General features: G+C 35.8%; 1 protein-coding gene and 1 pseudogene across 4 annotated transcripts; one reads left to right on the forward strand and one right to left on the reverse strand.

Annotated features, from left to right (window-relative positions):
- The first annotated feature begins 3,692 nt into the window (after nucleotides 1-3,692).
- LOC149197019 (uncharacterized protein C24B11.05-like) lies at nucleotides 3,693-9,380 on the forward strand (annotated as a pseudogene). The gene is made up of 14 exons (XR_016254736.1): nucleotides 3,693-4,035; nucleotides 4,207-4,576; nucleotides 4,717-4,782; nucleotides 4,908-5,005; nucleotides 5,173-5,210; nucleotides 5,531-5,576; nucleotides 6,447-6,541; nucleotides 6,682-6,747; nucleotides 6,873-6,970; nucleotides 7,138-7,175; nucleotides 7,496-7,601; nucleotides 7,798-8,022; nucleotides 8,095-8,160; nucleotides 8,492-9,380. The product of XR_016254736.1 is annotated as an uncharacterized protein C24B11.05-like (transcript).
- A 1,581-nt stretch (nucleotides 9,381-10,961) lies between these two features.
- LOC149197020 (pentatricopeptide repeat-containing protein At4g02750-like) lies at nucleotides 10,962-14,481 on the reverse strand. 3 transcript variants are annotated; one of them, XR_016254735.1, is made up of 2 exons: nucleotides 11,462-14,480; nucleotides 10,962-11,332 (listed from the first exon to the last, which is right to left on the reverse strand). XR_016254735.1 is itself a non-coding variant. In XM_089405711.1 (2 exons), the coding sequence occupies exons 1-2, from the start codon at nucleotides 13,706-13,708 to the stop codon at nucleotides 12,435-12,437; spliced, it is 1,140 nt and encodes a 379-aa protein (XP_089261837.1). In that variant the 5' UTR covers nucleotides 13,709-14,481; the 3' UTR covers nucleotides 10,962-12,434. The 3 variants fall into 3 exon arrangements, 2 of the variants coding, with proteins under 2 accessions (XP_089261837.1, XP_089261836.1); XM_089405711.1 differs by having other exon boundaries at nucleotides 10,962-12,491; nucleotides 12,626-14,481; XM_089405710.1 differs by having other exon boundaries at nucleotides 10,962-12,405; nucleotides 12,492-14,481.
- Between the last annotated feature and the right edge of the window lie 823 nt (nucleotides 14,482-15,304).

The raw sequence follows: 15,304 nt of genomic DNA on the forward strand, positions 1-15,304 counted from the left end.
TCTCATAACCCACGTAGACATAAGAATCATGGTATATTGAATCTTATATGATATCATGGACAAAACCTCACAACCAAGGAAAAATTACACCATAACCAATTAACTATTATATCAATATGAGCCATCACTCCCTTGCAACTACCTCTATTGATATAAGGATCATGATATGTTGAAACTTATATGATATTATGGACAAACCCTCACAACCAATTTAAAATAAGGCGCAAGATAAATTTATAGCATTGTAAATATAACTTATACTAACTCCTCACAAATTAAGCAATACCATTTACAAAATACTCCCTAACCATTAGTTGGATGTAGTTTGGATGGATGAGAGAGAATGTTGTTTCTTTCCTCACTTAGGTTCAAATACCTACTCCATGACATGCTTAATCTTAATAAGTCAATTATTATTAAAAGATTGACTTAGCTGTGGATTTTGAAAAATTCAATCTACCTTCCATATCATCTTCTTAATAAAAAAAATACCTAATAAATTAAAAAAAAAAATACTTTCTAATAAATCAATACCTAATAAATTTTCCTCTTAAATACATTCTATATAAATCAAAATCATTCACCATCTAAACAAAACGAATCACTGTTTATAAAAAAATTATAAAACCCAATGTGATACATCATCATAAACTTGTTAATATTTAAATTGATGTACAAATGTGCAAGGTCAATAGTTATAACTCTCCTTTTTTTTAACCCTTTAGTATCATATAAATTGTTGAGTTATATTTCAATCATATGATTTTATGATCCTTTTCATATGATTGGATTGATCCTTTATAGGATATTGAATTTGTCACTTTCTTTATGATGCTCCTTTGAATTACATTAAATTAAGAAACCTATGTTTCGACATTTTAGGTAATGGAATTGACACTATTCTCAATTATTGAAGCCAAATATGGATAAATTACCATTAAAGGTAACTTTATTCTGAAAACAACATCGTATCAAAGTTGTAAATTTGTTGGGCTTTTCTAAGCAAGTTGCTGAGTGTTGTGAAGTTGCCCTCATTAAATAATATTTTCCTGGTCATTCATCACCAACAAACAATGAATGGTCATTGTCATTCATCACCATCAAGCCATAAATGGGGAAATTTCGATGTAGTTGAGAAAGTTCATATCTATACAAAGATTTTATTTCCATGATCTCCGCAATCCCTTCACCTAAAATTCCAAAGATGTTAATAAATAATTCCATGTTTGAAGCCATAAATGGGAAAATTTCAATGTAGTTGAGAATGTTCATATCTATAAAAATATTTTATTTCCATGATCTTCGCAATCCCTTTACCTAAAATTTCAAAGATGTTAATAAATAATTCCATGTTTGAAGTTTTGTTTTATCTTATAATACATTGTAAATAAAATTATTAAATATATGAATAAATTAAATTTATGTATATATACGTTTTTGAGGTTTGGGTTGTTAATATCCTTATATATATTTAAGGAAGTTGAGGTGTTAATTTTAAATCTTAATTTTAATTAAAAATAAATTTAATTTAAATAATAATTTTTAGAAATGTAATATCTTTTCAAAATTATTTTTAATAATTGAAGATTTGATTTTTGGCAATTATAGGACAATATTGAACCTAATACTTGGTGGATAGGCAATCCCTTTTGTGACTATAACTAGAAAATTCATCTTTTAGAATTAAGTGCCTCATTTGGATCAACACAAAGTGCATATTGTGAGTTAATACATGAAATCTTGTGTGATCTTAGAGAAGTAATGTAGATAGATTGTTCAGATGGCTCTATGAATGCATCAGGGCATGTTCATTTTGTCATTGACAGGCCACTGCGATAGAGGAGACTAGGATTCCAAAGTAGGTCACTTTATATATCATTCAAAGCTAATATACATTAGCACAGTCCAGGTGGGTTTGATAGATTGTACGAAAAAATTGGTGTAATAAATTTCTTAGTCTAGGCACGTAAATGGAGAGTGATATCTAGTTTTCCCTTCTCAAGGAGCAGGAGAAAATGAACCATCAACTGGATCGGTTAACTGAGGCAATGGAATACATCTTATCTCTTCTCAATTGTCGAAGTGAAAGGGAAGAAAAAGTGAAGCAAGCGCAAATGGAACTTTTGGAACAAAAATGTGACTTGTTGCAGAAGAAGTATGAGGTACTCTAGGAAATAATGATAGCAGAAGTGGTTGTCTTATACACAAGACTAATGCAAATGGAGCTTAACATCAAGCAAGGAGAAGTAGGATCCCTAGCAGGCATGACATTTAAGGAGAACGTGGCATGGCCTTTAAGGAAAAGGAGGCAGATCCAACTAGGCACATTTGAAGCAAAGTGAAGCAGAAGCACAAACAAATGATCCTTCCAATGTTTGTCTGTCCAATTCAGGCTAGAAATAATGTTTTTTTTTTGAACTCATGTTTTCCAAATACATTTTCATATTAGGGGTTTTTGGGAAGTCATTTAGAAGATATCAGTACAATTTATTAGTTAATAGAACAAATAGGTGGAGAAAAGACAGTTGTTGGATATGTAGAAACCATGAAATAGATTAAATTGTTGCATATGTAAAGGTTCTGGCCTTGTAACTAGATTATATTTTAATGCAAATCCTTACCCGCTCCTTTAAAAAAATGATATATTTTGTGTGTGTGTGTAATCTCAATTGTAATTTCATCCTTTACTTAGAAAAAATAAAAGATATACAAATAAAGGGAAAATTAAATAGTTTCATTTTTTTGCCAGTTTATGTGAGTCTTGAAATGACTGGCATGACTAGCCTGTGGCTTGAGTATCTTCGACACAGGGGCATCTAAGGCATCAAAATCATCGGGGATTACACTCATCCTGGGCCACAACAACCCTTAACATGGCTGGCTTTTTCCCCACAGAGTTTCAAACCGGTAATATTTACACAACTAAGTACCTTAACAAAACACCCTATCACTGTCTGCTTTATGCCCCATGGGAAAAAAATAAACATCATTTATTATTTTATAATTCAATTATTCGTTGAATGATTTTAATAAAATATTAATTAATATATTTACAATATCATTCACACAAAATAAGGGGTGGCAGGAGGGGGAGGGGTACTTTATGGCATCAGAGAAAACAAAGATTTAGAATATTCATGGGTTTCGAGGAAGATGACAAATAATCAGGTAGAAATGTAAGGTTTACTCCAAGGTATTCTTCTCTCCAAAGAATGTCAAGTTTGTTCTCTCATTTTGTGGAGTGAATCCCTTTTAATAATTTAGTATTTAGTAAAAGGATCTTCCTCTAGAGACAAATTCTTGATAATCTCTTAAATTGGATGAAGAATGTATCAAAAGGTATTCCAAAGATGTGTTTCAGGCACATGTATTAACCAAAGTTGCAATTTGAAGTTTGGAGAGATGATGGATAATGGTAAATTAATACCATCCTCCATCCTTTAGTGGATTAAGCATGAATTCCATGTTCAAATATCAACAATCTTTTCTTTTGTGGGGGCGGGGGTGGGGGGGCGGGGGTGGGGGGTTTGCTAGTCAATGTGGCACCCCCACGTTGTTAACACATGCATACTCAAGATTATGTTTACGCCGTAAGGCGTTTCCCTCTGAGATCAACTTCCCTCTCTGCCTACCTGTCATCTTGTAAGCCACAGGATTATATGTTAGACGATTGCAACCATTTCAGCCGTTGATCGGGGTTGCCCAAACGGTTTGGGCGTTTCATCGAATAGTTTCATCCGGGCAGCAGGGTTTGTACCTCAGATCAAACGCTTGCCCTCGCTCTGGATTTGGTTTCATCGCTCTGGATTTGGTTTCAGGCTCCCTGTTCTTGCCGGTCTTCCTATTTTTCCTTCTGGGTAATTATTCCACTGGATCATAGGCTGCTGGATCATGCCATCAAAGGCGGCGCCATCAGATGCGATGTGCAGCAGATCAGGTCTCTGAGTGCGAGTGCAGGAACAGAGCTTTCCAGGGAGACTCCAGAGGTTGGGAGCACTGATCAACTAAAAATAGCCCTAAAAAATTCCTTACAAGGTTAGTTTATTCTTACATGGGTATGTTATGCTTTCTGTTATTGAATTTGGGGTCCTTATTGCATTTTGGATGATAACAGTAATTCGGAGCTGAAGGATTTAAGCCTTTTCTGAAAGTAAATTGCTGATTGCCCGTTTGGGTTTTGTGAATGTCAATGCAAGGCCTGAACAGGGGTGTTTTCGGTGTTCCAGTGGCTAAAAGGAACGAAATAGAGAAGCTTCTAATGCTGCTTGAAGAACAAAACCCTGTACACAATCCTACTGAAAATCTCCAAATGGTAAATGCGTTTGTATTTCAGTGTGACACCTTCATTTCACATGAATCTAGTTGCAGGATTCCACGTCGATTCCTTCACCGCGTAGCCTCCGACCAACCATGCCTGCAACTTGAATTCTCTCTATATATATATCTATAACTTCTTTGCATATTCAATGTGGTTTTCGTAGGCTCAGTGCAAATATCCATTGCCTCTGTAATTGCGAATTCTGTGATATGAATATGATGGAACAATCAACAACTCAATTCGATTGTCTGCTCTTCGGTACTTTTGGCATGAATTCAGAAGAAATCCTGGATTCTGTTTCAATTTGAACTTTTCGCATATCTTTAATTGCATTTATCATGAACATTTTGCCAGAAATTCCAAAGTTATTTTGACGCTCTGTTTTATTTTTGTCACAGATTTGGATGATACTCTGTATCCTTCCAGTACAGGCATTGCCACAGCCTGCCGCAAGAATATTGATGGTGTGCTGTGAATTATGTCCCGTATTAAGTTTTACATACAGATTATTTTTTCCTTCCTCTATTAGAATTCAATTAGTTTTTTCTCCCTGGGTGTTGTTTCATGGATTTGATTAATGTTGTTCCAGAGTTTCTTGCACAAGTTTTCGGATTCAGCAGAGAAATTGTTTCCAGCCTCCATACAGAATTTTATAAAACCAATGGGAGCACTCTGGCTGGGCTGAGAGTAAGATTTCCCGCCTTCCATATTCAATCTGCAAGAAAAAATCAATTCTTATTCACTCCCCTTTAAGCATCACCATGTGACAACTTCATAGAGCAGAACAGAGGTATCATTGCTTGGAGGATTTAGGCTGTTTGACTGTGACTAATAACTGTTGTTTAAAGTTGCAGAAACTGGGTTATGAGGTTGATGCAGATGAATATCACAGGTGCAATTCTATTTTGTTTGTGCTGTGAATGATTGTTTCTGTCACATTTTTCCTTTCCTACAATGAGCAAAAAATAAAATCAATATAGAGTGCTGTGAGAGACCTATTTCAGAAAAATAGAAATAGCTTTTCAGCTTTTGTATTTAATTTTCCATGACATTCATGCTTAAATTGTATCACTAAGCATCATGGCTTAGTGAGGAGATTCACCTCTATTTCTCCCCTGAGATAATTGAAATTTATCTGGCTAGGTGCATATGCTTTATTGGCATTTTATCAAAAGGAAAATCTTATACATGTGTAATTTTCATAATTTCTAGATTTGTGCATGGGAACTTGCCATATGAAGTCATTGAACCAGACCCTGCACTGAGAAGCGTTTTGATGAGCATGCCTCAAAGGAAATTGGGAAGTATTTGGTAATGAGTTGCATAAATTCAATTTTTAGGTCAACTTCAATAGAATTTAAAGCCTTACAAGCACAAACACAATTCTATAAGGTTGCTTCCCCTGTGGATAGTTGAAAGAGATCATGAAAAATACAATAGTTGGCATTATTTCTCTAAGAATAAAATGAAATGAATGCAACCATAACTATTGTTTGGAGATATCTTATGTGCAGATATTTACAAATTCAGATAAGACTCATGCATGTAAAGTCCTAAAAAGACTAGGCATGTGCAGCAGATCAGGTCTCTGAATGCGAGTGCAGGAACAGAGCTTTCCAGGGAGACTCCAGAGGTTGGGAGCACTGATCAACTAAAAATAGCCCTAAAAAATTCCTTACAAGGTTAGTTTATTCTTACATGGGTATGTTATGCTTTCTGTTATTGAATTTGGGGTCCTTATTGCATTTTGGATGATAACAGTAATTCGGAGCTGAAGGATTTAAGCCTTTTCTGAAAGTAAATTGCTGATTGCCCGTTTGGGTTTTGTGAATGTCAATGCAAGGCCTGAACAGGGGTGTTTTCGGTGTTCCAGTGGCTAAAAGGAACGAAATAGAGAAGCTTCTAATGCTGCTTGAAGAACAAAACCCTGTACACAATCCTACTGAAAATCTCCAAATGGTAAATGCGTTTGTATTTCAGTGTGACACCTTCATTTCACATGAATCTAGTTGCAGGATTCCACGTCGATTCCTTCACCGCGTAGCCTCCGACCAACCATGCCTGCAACTTGAATTCTCTCTATATATATATCTATAACTTCTTTGCATATTCAATGTGGTTTTCGTAGGCTCAGTGCAAATATCCATTGCCTCTGTAATTGCGAATTCTGTGATATGAATATGATGGAACAATCAACAACTCAATTCGATTGTCTGCTCTTCGGTACTTTTGGCATGAATTCAGAAGAAATCCTGGATTCTGTTTCAATTTGAACTTTTCGCATATCTTTAATTGCATTTATCATGAACATTTTGCCAGAAATTCCAAAGTTATTTTGACGCTCTGTTTTATTTTTGTCACAGATTTGGATGATACTCTGTATCCTTCCAGTACAGGCATTGCCACAGCCTGCCGCAAGAATATTGATGGTGTGCTGTGAATTATGTCCCGTATTAAGTTTTACATACAGATTATTTTTTCCTTCCTCTATTAGAATTCAATTAGTTTTTTCTCCCTGGGTGTTGTTTCATGGATTTGATTAATGTTGTTCCAGAGTTTCTTGCACAAGTTTTCGGATTCAGCAGAGAAATTGTTTCCAGCCTCCGTACAGAATTTTATAAAACCAATGGGAGCACTCTGGCTGGGCTGAGAGTAAGATTTCCCGCCTTCCATATTCAATCTGCAAGAAAAAATCAATTCTTATTCACTCCCCTTTAAGCATCACCATGTGACAACTTCATAGAGCAGAACAGAGGTATCATTGCTTGGAGGATTTAGGCTGTTTGACTGTGACTAATAACTGTTGTTTAAAGTTGCAGAAACTGGGTTATGAGGTTGATGCAGATGAATATCACAGGTGCAATTCTATTTTGTTTGTGCTGTGAATGATTGTTTCTGTCACATTTTTCCTTTCCTACAATGAGCAAAAAATAAAATCAATATAGAGTGCTGTGAGAGACCTATTTCAGAAAAATAGAAATAGCTTTTCAGCTTTTGTATTTAATTTTCCATGACATTCATGCTTAAATTGTATCACTAAGCATCATGGCTTAGTGAGGAGATTCACCTCTATTTCTCCCCTGAGATAATTGAAATTTATCTGGCTAGGTGCATATGCTTTATTGGCATTTTATCAAAAGGAAAATCTTATACATGTGTAATTTTCATAATTTCTAGATTTGTGCATGGGAACTTGCCATATGAAGTCATTGAACCAGACCCTGCACTGAGAAGCGTTTTGATGAGCATGCCTCAAAGGAAATTGGGAAGTATTTGGTAATGAGTTGCATAAATTCAATTTTTAGGTCAACTTCAATAGAATTTAAAGCCTTACAAGCACAAACACAATTCTATAAGGTTGCTTCCCCTGTGGATAGTTGAAAGAGATCATGAAAAATACAATAGTTGGCATTATTTCTCTAAGAATAAAATGAAATGAATGCAACCATAACTATTGTTTGGAGATATCTTATGTGCAGATATTTACAAATTCAGATAAGACTCATGCATGTAAAGTCCTAAAAAGACTAGGCTTGGAAGACTGTTTTGAGGATGTCATATGTTTTGAGAGCCTTAATATGGCTTATCCTTTTAATCAACAAACTGATGAATGCAAACCCAATACTTCTCCTGTTTTTATCAAGCCCTCAATTGAAGCCATGAAGCGTGCACTCACAATTGCAAATGCAGATCCACCAAGAACAGTAAGTTTCCAGCGTTTGTCTTTAATTTGTTTACATATTTTTACAGTGATCCTTCTTCGAACTCTTCTGCAGCTCTTCTTTGATGACAATGTCCGAAACATAGCAGGAGCAAAAGCAACAGGCCTTAATACAGTTCTGGTAAGCCCTCAAATGACCCTCAGAAATTACTAGTACATGTCATAATTTTATCAAATTGCAGGAAACTTTATAATTCTTTGTGATATAGTGGGAAAGGTTTAAGATGGAATTTATTCGTTACAGAAAAATAGTGGGGGAAAGAGAGTTCTGTGTTGTAAATTGTGAAAATTGTTTTAATAGTTTTGACCATTGGACTCGAAAACTCCTGTTCGTAGTCAAATTTCTTTTGAATCTGAGAGAAGTAAAAAGATTACTTGAAAGTCTAGATTATCATTCTTGGTGGCTTGATATTTATTGGTTTCTTACTTAATTTGGTATGTTGTTTGGGAAGGTGGGCAGCTCTGTAAAATCTGAGGAAGCTGATTATTCCCTAGAAAGTATTCATAATGTGAGGGAGGCAATTCCTGAAATTTGGAAGGAGACAACCAAATACATGGGCCATGATAGAGATGACAACTTTGACTTTTCAATTGTTAATGTGAATTCCATTGAAGAAACTCCTATTGAGGGTTAACTAGCCAAACATTCTGAAAAAATTTATCATTGAATGGAAAATGATAAAATATTCACATTTAAATAAGCTTGTAGAGTTTGTTAATTTCTACATTCAGGTCACTTGGATTGAATCCCACAACGGTTTCACAATCAAATGACCTTCTACTATGATCACTTATTGTACAAGTATGATCTAGGAAGCAATTCTCTTTGATACATTTGCAGATTTTTATGGGTCTTCTTGCAGAACCCAAAGGGCTTTAAACGCTTGTTCAATTCTGTGGCCAAGGAATCCACTACCATTGCTTCCAATTCCTTCTGCATGGACATAAAGTGTGCCCTTTCTGCCATGTTGCTAAGAACTACTGGATAAAAATGCCAAACCACAACACTGAGGGCCTGCATGCTGGTTAAACTTAAAAGCCTGAGGAAAGGTAGAGATTTGGCTGACAAGACTTCTTTGGAGACAATCAATTGTGAAAATGACCATCCAATTAATGAGAGAGAAATTTTCTACTTGAGTTCAACCCAGATTAATTCCCTTTCCCTTGCAAAGGAATGCTGATCTAGAAAGCATCAACAAAATACAAATGAGAGGAGAAGGAAACAATCAAAATCCAGCAGTGCTTGGAATGCAATCCGTCATTTGCAAGGGAAGCAATAATGCTTTTCTTCAGATTGTAGGTTGCTGAGAAGAAGAGAGCAATAACATTTATTTTTGCAGATTCTGCACTTCTTTCATCCTATTAAAGCAGCAAAAAAATTAATTATCGTTTTACATTTTAAGAATAAGATATTTGGAACCCTTTCATATGATAGGTGTAATGTCTTTCAACATGCATTGGGGTTTGTAAGTTTGAGAAATTTCAATGGGCATATGCTAAAATCGGATCCTCTGTTTATTCTGATAACTAGATAAATATGTGTATGCTATTTCTAAACAAAGACGGAATTTAATACTTACAATTACCATCGTTCTTTGGTTTTGAACTCTTATCAAAGGAAAATTCAATCAATCCATATTCCTCGATCCCACTAAATCTTGTTTTAGATGTTGAGGATTGCTAATTTATTTGTTTTCACAATTGCAGCTGTAAATGCTGATGGCTTCTTAGCACGGGATATAACATTCGAAAATGCAGCAGGGCCAGGTAGTCAACAAGCGGTAGCCCTAAGAGTAGATAGTAATCACTCTGCCTTCTACATAGGAAAGGTTATTTCATTAACATTTAAAGTAGTAGCACATGATATTAATCAAAATTCAACAATTGCATTCACACTTATATAGTTTTTTAATGTTGTTTTGAATGAAAATACTAAGTTTTCATGGTTTCTTCATAAATAAGTGTAATTTGCACAAATTCATGGTTACGTTTCTGTGTTATATGAAAGCTCAATCTATTCTATTTTGAATTTGGAATCAGGAGCCAAGTCGGCACTTCTAATACCAACTTCAATGGACATGCACAAACTATGAAAGTTGAAGAAAGCTATATAACTTCCGAGGTGGGTGTTCTTGTTTTTGTGATGCAGCAGAAAAGGAGCAGAAAAGGATCAATCCAGAAACCAAAAAGACTCAACAACACTGCAGAATACCAACTTCAATGGACATGCACAAACTATGAAAGTTGAAGAAAGCTATATAACTTCCGAGGTGGGTGTTCTTGTTTCTGTGATGCAGCAGAAAAGGAGCAGAAAAGGATCAATCCAGAAACCAAAAAGACTCAACAACACTGCAGCTGCTTGTTCCCAAATAGGGGGCTTATCTCCAAATTTTGTTTTCCCTTTCATCCATTTCTCTTCTCTAATTGCAGGGGTGTCACTAAACTGAACAAGGTACTCAATTTATATCGTGTTAAGAGGAGCCATTCTTTATTTATTTGTGGGATCGAACATATGACCTTTCCCCAATAAATAACTTATCCTGCCTGGCTTATCAGTTATCAGTCATAGTTAAGACCGATTTTATGAGTTTATGAAACATCGTTCAGATGAATTTTTAGGAGTATTACATAATGTGCAAATTTTGCATTGCAGTCACACTTCGTGTTTTTTAATCTTTCCTGTGAATTGGATCTGAATCACATTGAAACAAGTACAACAGGGGTTGTATTTAAAACCAATAAGATTCACTTAAACAAAACTCAGAGAATATGTCAAGCATCAATAGTTCTAGTTTTCTTATCAAATTTCAAAATAGAACAAATTTTACCACAAGAGAGCTCATTCCAAATTGATATTCCAAATTGATATGGTTCAGAAAAGGGCACGCCATCCCATCCCTCTTCCCATCCCTTCCCTTTCCATTTGAGCAAAACAAAGATATATTTTTATATCATCTGTGGCCATGCATTTTTTACCACAAGAAAGCTCATTCCAAATTGATATGGTTCAAAAAAGGGCACACCATCCCATTCCTTCCCTTTCCCTCCGAGCAAAACAAAGATATATTTTTATATCATCTGTGGCCTTGCATTTTTCAACAGCTTCTCTGATGCAAACAATACATAGAATATAACAGATGGACAGTTCTCATGCCTCTAATCTTAAGAAAATATTTCTACCGTAACAAGTATCACTCCATGAATATGGTGGAGAAGCAATTAATTTTTTCATTTGTTCACCCATCAAAATCAGTTTGTAATGACATTCCACGTTGCAGAATGCTTTGTCACCTCTGCATTAATCAGCAAACAGAGAATGAGATTAGCTCTTGAGAATTGGAAATTATAATCAATTCAAGGTGAATTTCAAAGATTAAAGAAAATTCTAACATAAAAACCATGTTGTGATCATTATAACAAACCTATACATGTAGATGTCCTTCCAATGGTTCAATTGTCGGTTGCAAAGAAAGCATGCTCTGAGAAAATGGGCAACATGAAACACTTCAACATTTGAATTGTTGAATTGCTTTGAGATGGGGTGGCTAACATCCCATACTCCATGTTCATGTTGTTTCCAAACAGGGCATTGCACAGTTTCACACTTGATAACCGTCAAGAGCCATCGGTAAGAGTAATCCCTGACTGTGCATTTAAGAAAAGTGTAGAACATTATACCTGTGGGTTAAACCGAGTTCAGGCAGGCCAGACCCTTGCTTACCCGGGAAAGATCACAAACCATATTCTTGTAAATAGCAAGTTTAAGGGAACCAAATCCATGGTGGTTGTCAAGATAACTAACATAGAATAACAACATAGCAAGAAAATCGTCATTCACTACACACTGAATTTAAAATAAATCCTTATGGTCACGGTATGGGTATAAGCATAAGGAGAACTAAGTTCCATTACACACAGAAATCACGGTATGGATATAAGTAGAAGGAGAACTAAGTTCCATTACATACATAAAATTGAAAGACATTCTGAAAATATAGAATAACAACATAACAAGAAAAATCGTCATTCATTACACACTGAATTTAAAATAAATCCTTATAGTCATGGTATGGGTATAAGCAGAAGAAGAACTAAGTTCCATTACATCCAGAAAATTGAAAAACAATATGAAAATATCAATCGCATTGTCTAAACTAAAAAAGCTAGGAAACTGTAGTAATCATTCTCCTTGACTAGACTATTAAGAAGAAATTAGAGCAGTTAAAACTACCTAAACGTCGTTGAAGTAGCCATAGCTAAATCTGAAACCCTCCTCCGAGAAACTCTTCCGTAGAAATTAAATAGGGTCCATGCATTAATAACAAAAAAATAAATAAGCCGCAGACTTGGTGGAACATTTGTCAACCTGGAAAAAGAAAGGAAGCACTTGGTTATTTAGGGGAAGATAATTTCAAACCACCTTCGAACTGTGATTGAGAACCATTCACTCACCTGTGAACAAGAAAACAAGACGGGTCTCATAAGACCTAGATAACTCATAGCAAAAAGGGGAGAAGAACCACTTTCAACCAAGAGAGCAATCGCAAGAGGAAGATGAGATGATGAACCCTCGTGGAGTCAATTACCCGCCAGACGAGGATTATTGCAGAGACAAGAAATGAGCAAGGTTTCCACTCCTGTAAGCCAAGGGAGAGGTCGAGGATTGGTATCCTCACTCCAGAAGCTGGGTAATGGATCGTTCTTTGCTTCAGAAGGTGTCGCATTAGCTGAACCTTAGCTAGACTTTTCCCTGCTTTCAGGGCGGACAACATGTCAGGCATATATCCTGCCTCCTTCATCCGCTTAGACAAGTGATCCAACATTGCATAAATTCTCTCTGACTGTGGGTGTGATCTATCTCCTACAATAAATTTGTGCACCACATTCTTGATTTCAATCCAACTACATCCAGGATTCTTCTTTACCTCCCTATCTTTCATCATTCTTCTCACCTTTGCAACATCATCCCACTTGCCTGCAGCAGCATAAATATTTGACAGCAAGACATAGGAAGCTGCATTTTGAGGTTCCAAATCAAAAAGGTGTTCTGCTGCACGTCTACCTATATCAAGGTTTCCATGGACTCTGCAAGCACCAAGCAAGGCCTTCCACAGAATAGCATCAGGCTCATAAGGGATGGAGTTGATAAGGTCCTCTGCTTCATCCAAGTGCCTTGAACGACCAAGAATATCTACCATGCAGACATAGTGCTCCACTCTTGGTCTAATACCATGATGCTGACTCATGGATAAGAAATAGTGCCAGCCTTTGTCCACTAGGCCTGTATGACTACATGCAGCCAGAACACCAAGAAATGTAACGTGATTTGGAGTCAAGCCTGCTTGTTGCATTTCTTCAAAGAGTAGTAATGCCTCCCTGCCATGTCCATGCTGAGCATATGCTGATATAATTGTGGTCCATAAGACCGTGTCAGGTTTGTAAATTTTATCAAATGATAGCCGTGCATCATCTAGGTTCCCATCTAGGTTCCCACATTTAGCATACATATCAACTATGGCACTTCTCACAAAAACATCTGACTCAATCCCACTTTGATTATTTGAGCATGAACCTGTTTGCCCTGTTCCAGGGTTGCTAGGCCAGCACATGAACTTAACACAACCAATTAACCAATTCTTTGTTCCTATGTAGCATCCTTGCTTTGACATAAGTTGGACATAGATGAGGACTTACACCGACATTCCATATTCAACAGCTCTACTTAGACATTGACATAACTCATATAGACATCTCTATGATTGGGACTCAGCAACAGACAAACTCTGCTGTCAACTCAGCAGCTTATGAAATGGCCAGAGTCTTCTTAAAAATTTCAATATTTCTACAGTTGAGGATTGTAGCAAAGCTCAGGGATCAAACTTAACTCCATGCTTATGAGGCATCCGCGTTCTCACAGTTACTTGCAGCTCATTCTCAGTTTTAATGGGAAGGTGATATATGGTGTATTATTGTTGTAGTGGCAGGGGATGGATTTTAATTGTTGGTTGGACCAAAAGAAATTGATGCAAATCAATATTAACTAGTTATTGATAATTTTGCCCACTGAGTTCCCTGAGGTCGAGTATAATGCTTTCCTTGCTTATCAAAGAGTATTGATTCTTTTCAATAGGAGTAGCATGTGAGTATCAGTTTTATAAAGAAGATTCTTTTTATTATTAATAAAAATATAGATAGTTAGTTTCATTTTAAAGGGTTATAAATATGAGTTATAAATACAAGACTTAAAAGGTTGTAAATATTTCAAGGGTTGTAAATATGAGTTATTAATTGTTTTTACTCAAAACATGATAAATAGCAATTTAGCAATTTCTTTTTAGTTGAGTGACTCAAATTCATGTTTCTTTAGGTTGACGGTAAACCCACTAAAGTGGAAAAAATTGTGATTCCAATAATTAGAGGATTTGTCATCATGGGGTGATAAGAAATTTAATATTCCAAGAAAAGGAGGTAGTAGTAGATTCTAAATAAATTAGCAATGCAATAACATAAATGTTTGCAACAAATTTAAAGAGATCCACCTTGTTGAATAATGCACACACTACATGGATAATGGATTTCCGCACTTTATGCCTTACGGCGTTTTCTTTGCAACATCTGGTGCAAATGCTAGTTATGCTTCTATTCACTTTGCTTAGGTCATAGTTACATTACAATCATTCTTAGGAGTGGTTGAATGATAGATGACAATGGGGGAGTTATGAAACGATGCCTTGAAGCGAGTTGGGAGAAATATGGGATCACTTGCACGGCCAATGTAGTCTAATATTCTATCAATGATGGGAGAATTTAATGCACATATAATTATGTATTTGGAGGGATGTATATGTTTCTAGCCTTGGATTTTGGAAGTATACCCAAATCCTTTATTCCATAATTGGACTTTTCTTTAGAAATTAGCTAGTGAAGAGAGTGCTTCATTTGTTTTGGGGGGGGATTCAGATATGGGTATATAGTGATGCAACTGTTTGTGGAATCTCAAGTTTGATCTCATTGACCTCTGGATAGAAGTTAGAGGAAACTGGATAAACATGAGGAAGAAATCAAACTCCTACATTAGCAGGTTGAAGAATTGATATCTTTGGTGAATAGTTTGGTCTTAAATATGAAAGACAAACATTTCCAATAGCTCTAATGTCAAGTGTCCAAACCTAAATGATCCATTGGACCCAAGGAAATAATGTTGTAATCAAGGATTATATTTTGAAGTAGGCTATATGTACTGCGTTTTTTATTGAATTTTGGGG

The sequence above is a fragment of the Pinus tabuliformis genome, chromosome 2_2 (genome assembly GCF_031772625.1).
Source record: "Pinus tabuliformis cultivar Carrire ecotype Pingquan chromosome 2_2, CPIR1, whole genome shotgun sequence".
In the NCBI taxonomy this organism is placed as follows: Eukaryota; Viridiplantae; Streptophyta; class Pinopsida; order Pinales; family Pinaceae; genus Pinus; species Pinus tabuliformis.

Coding starts and splice junctions, on each gene's coding strand:
- LOC149197020 (XM_089405710.1), bottom strand. CDS start 13,708: ATGTCAAAGCAAGGATGCTACATAGGAACAAAGAATTGGTTAATTGGT.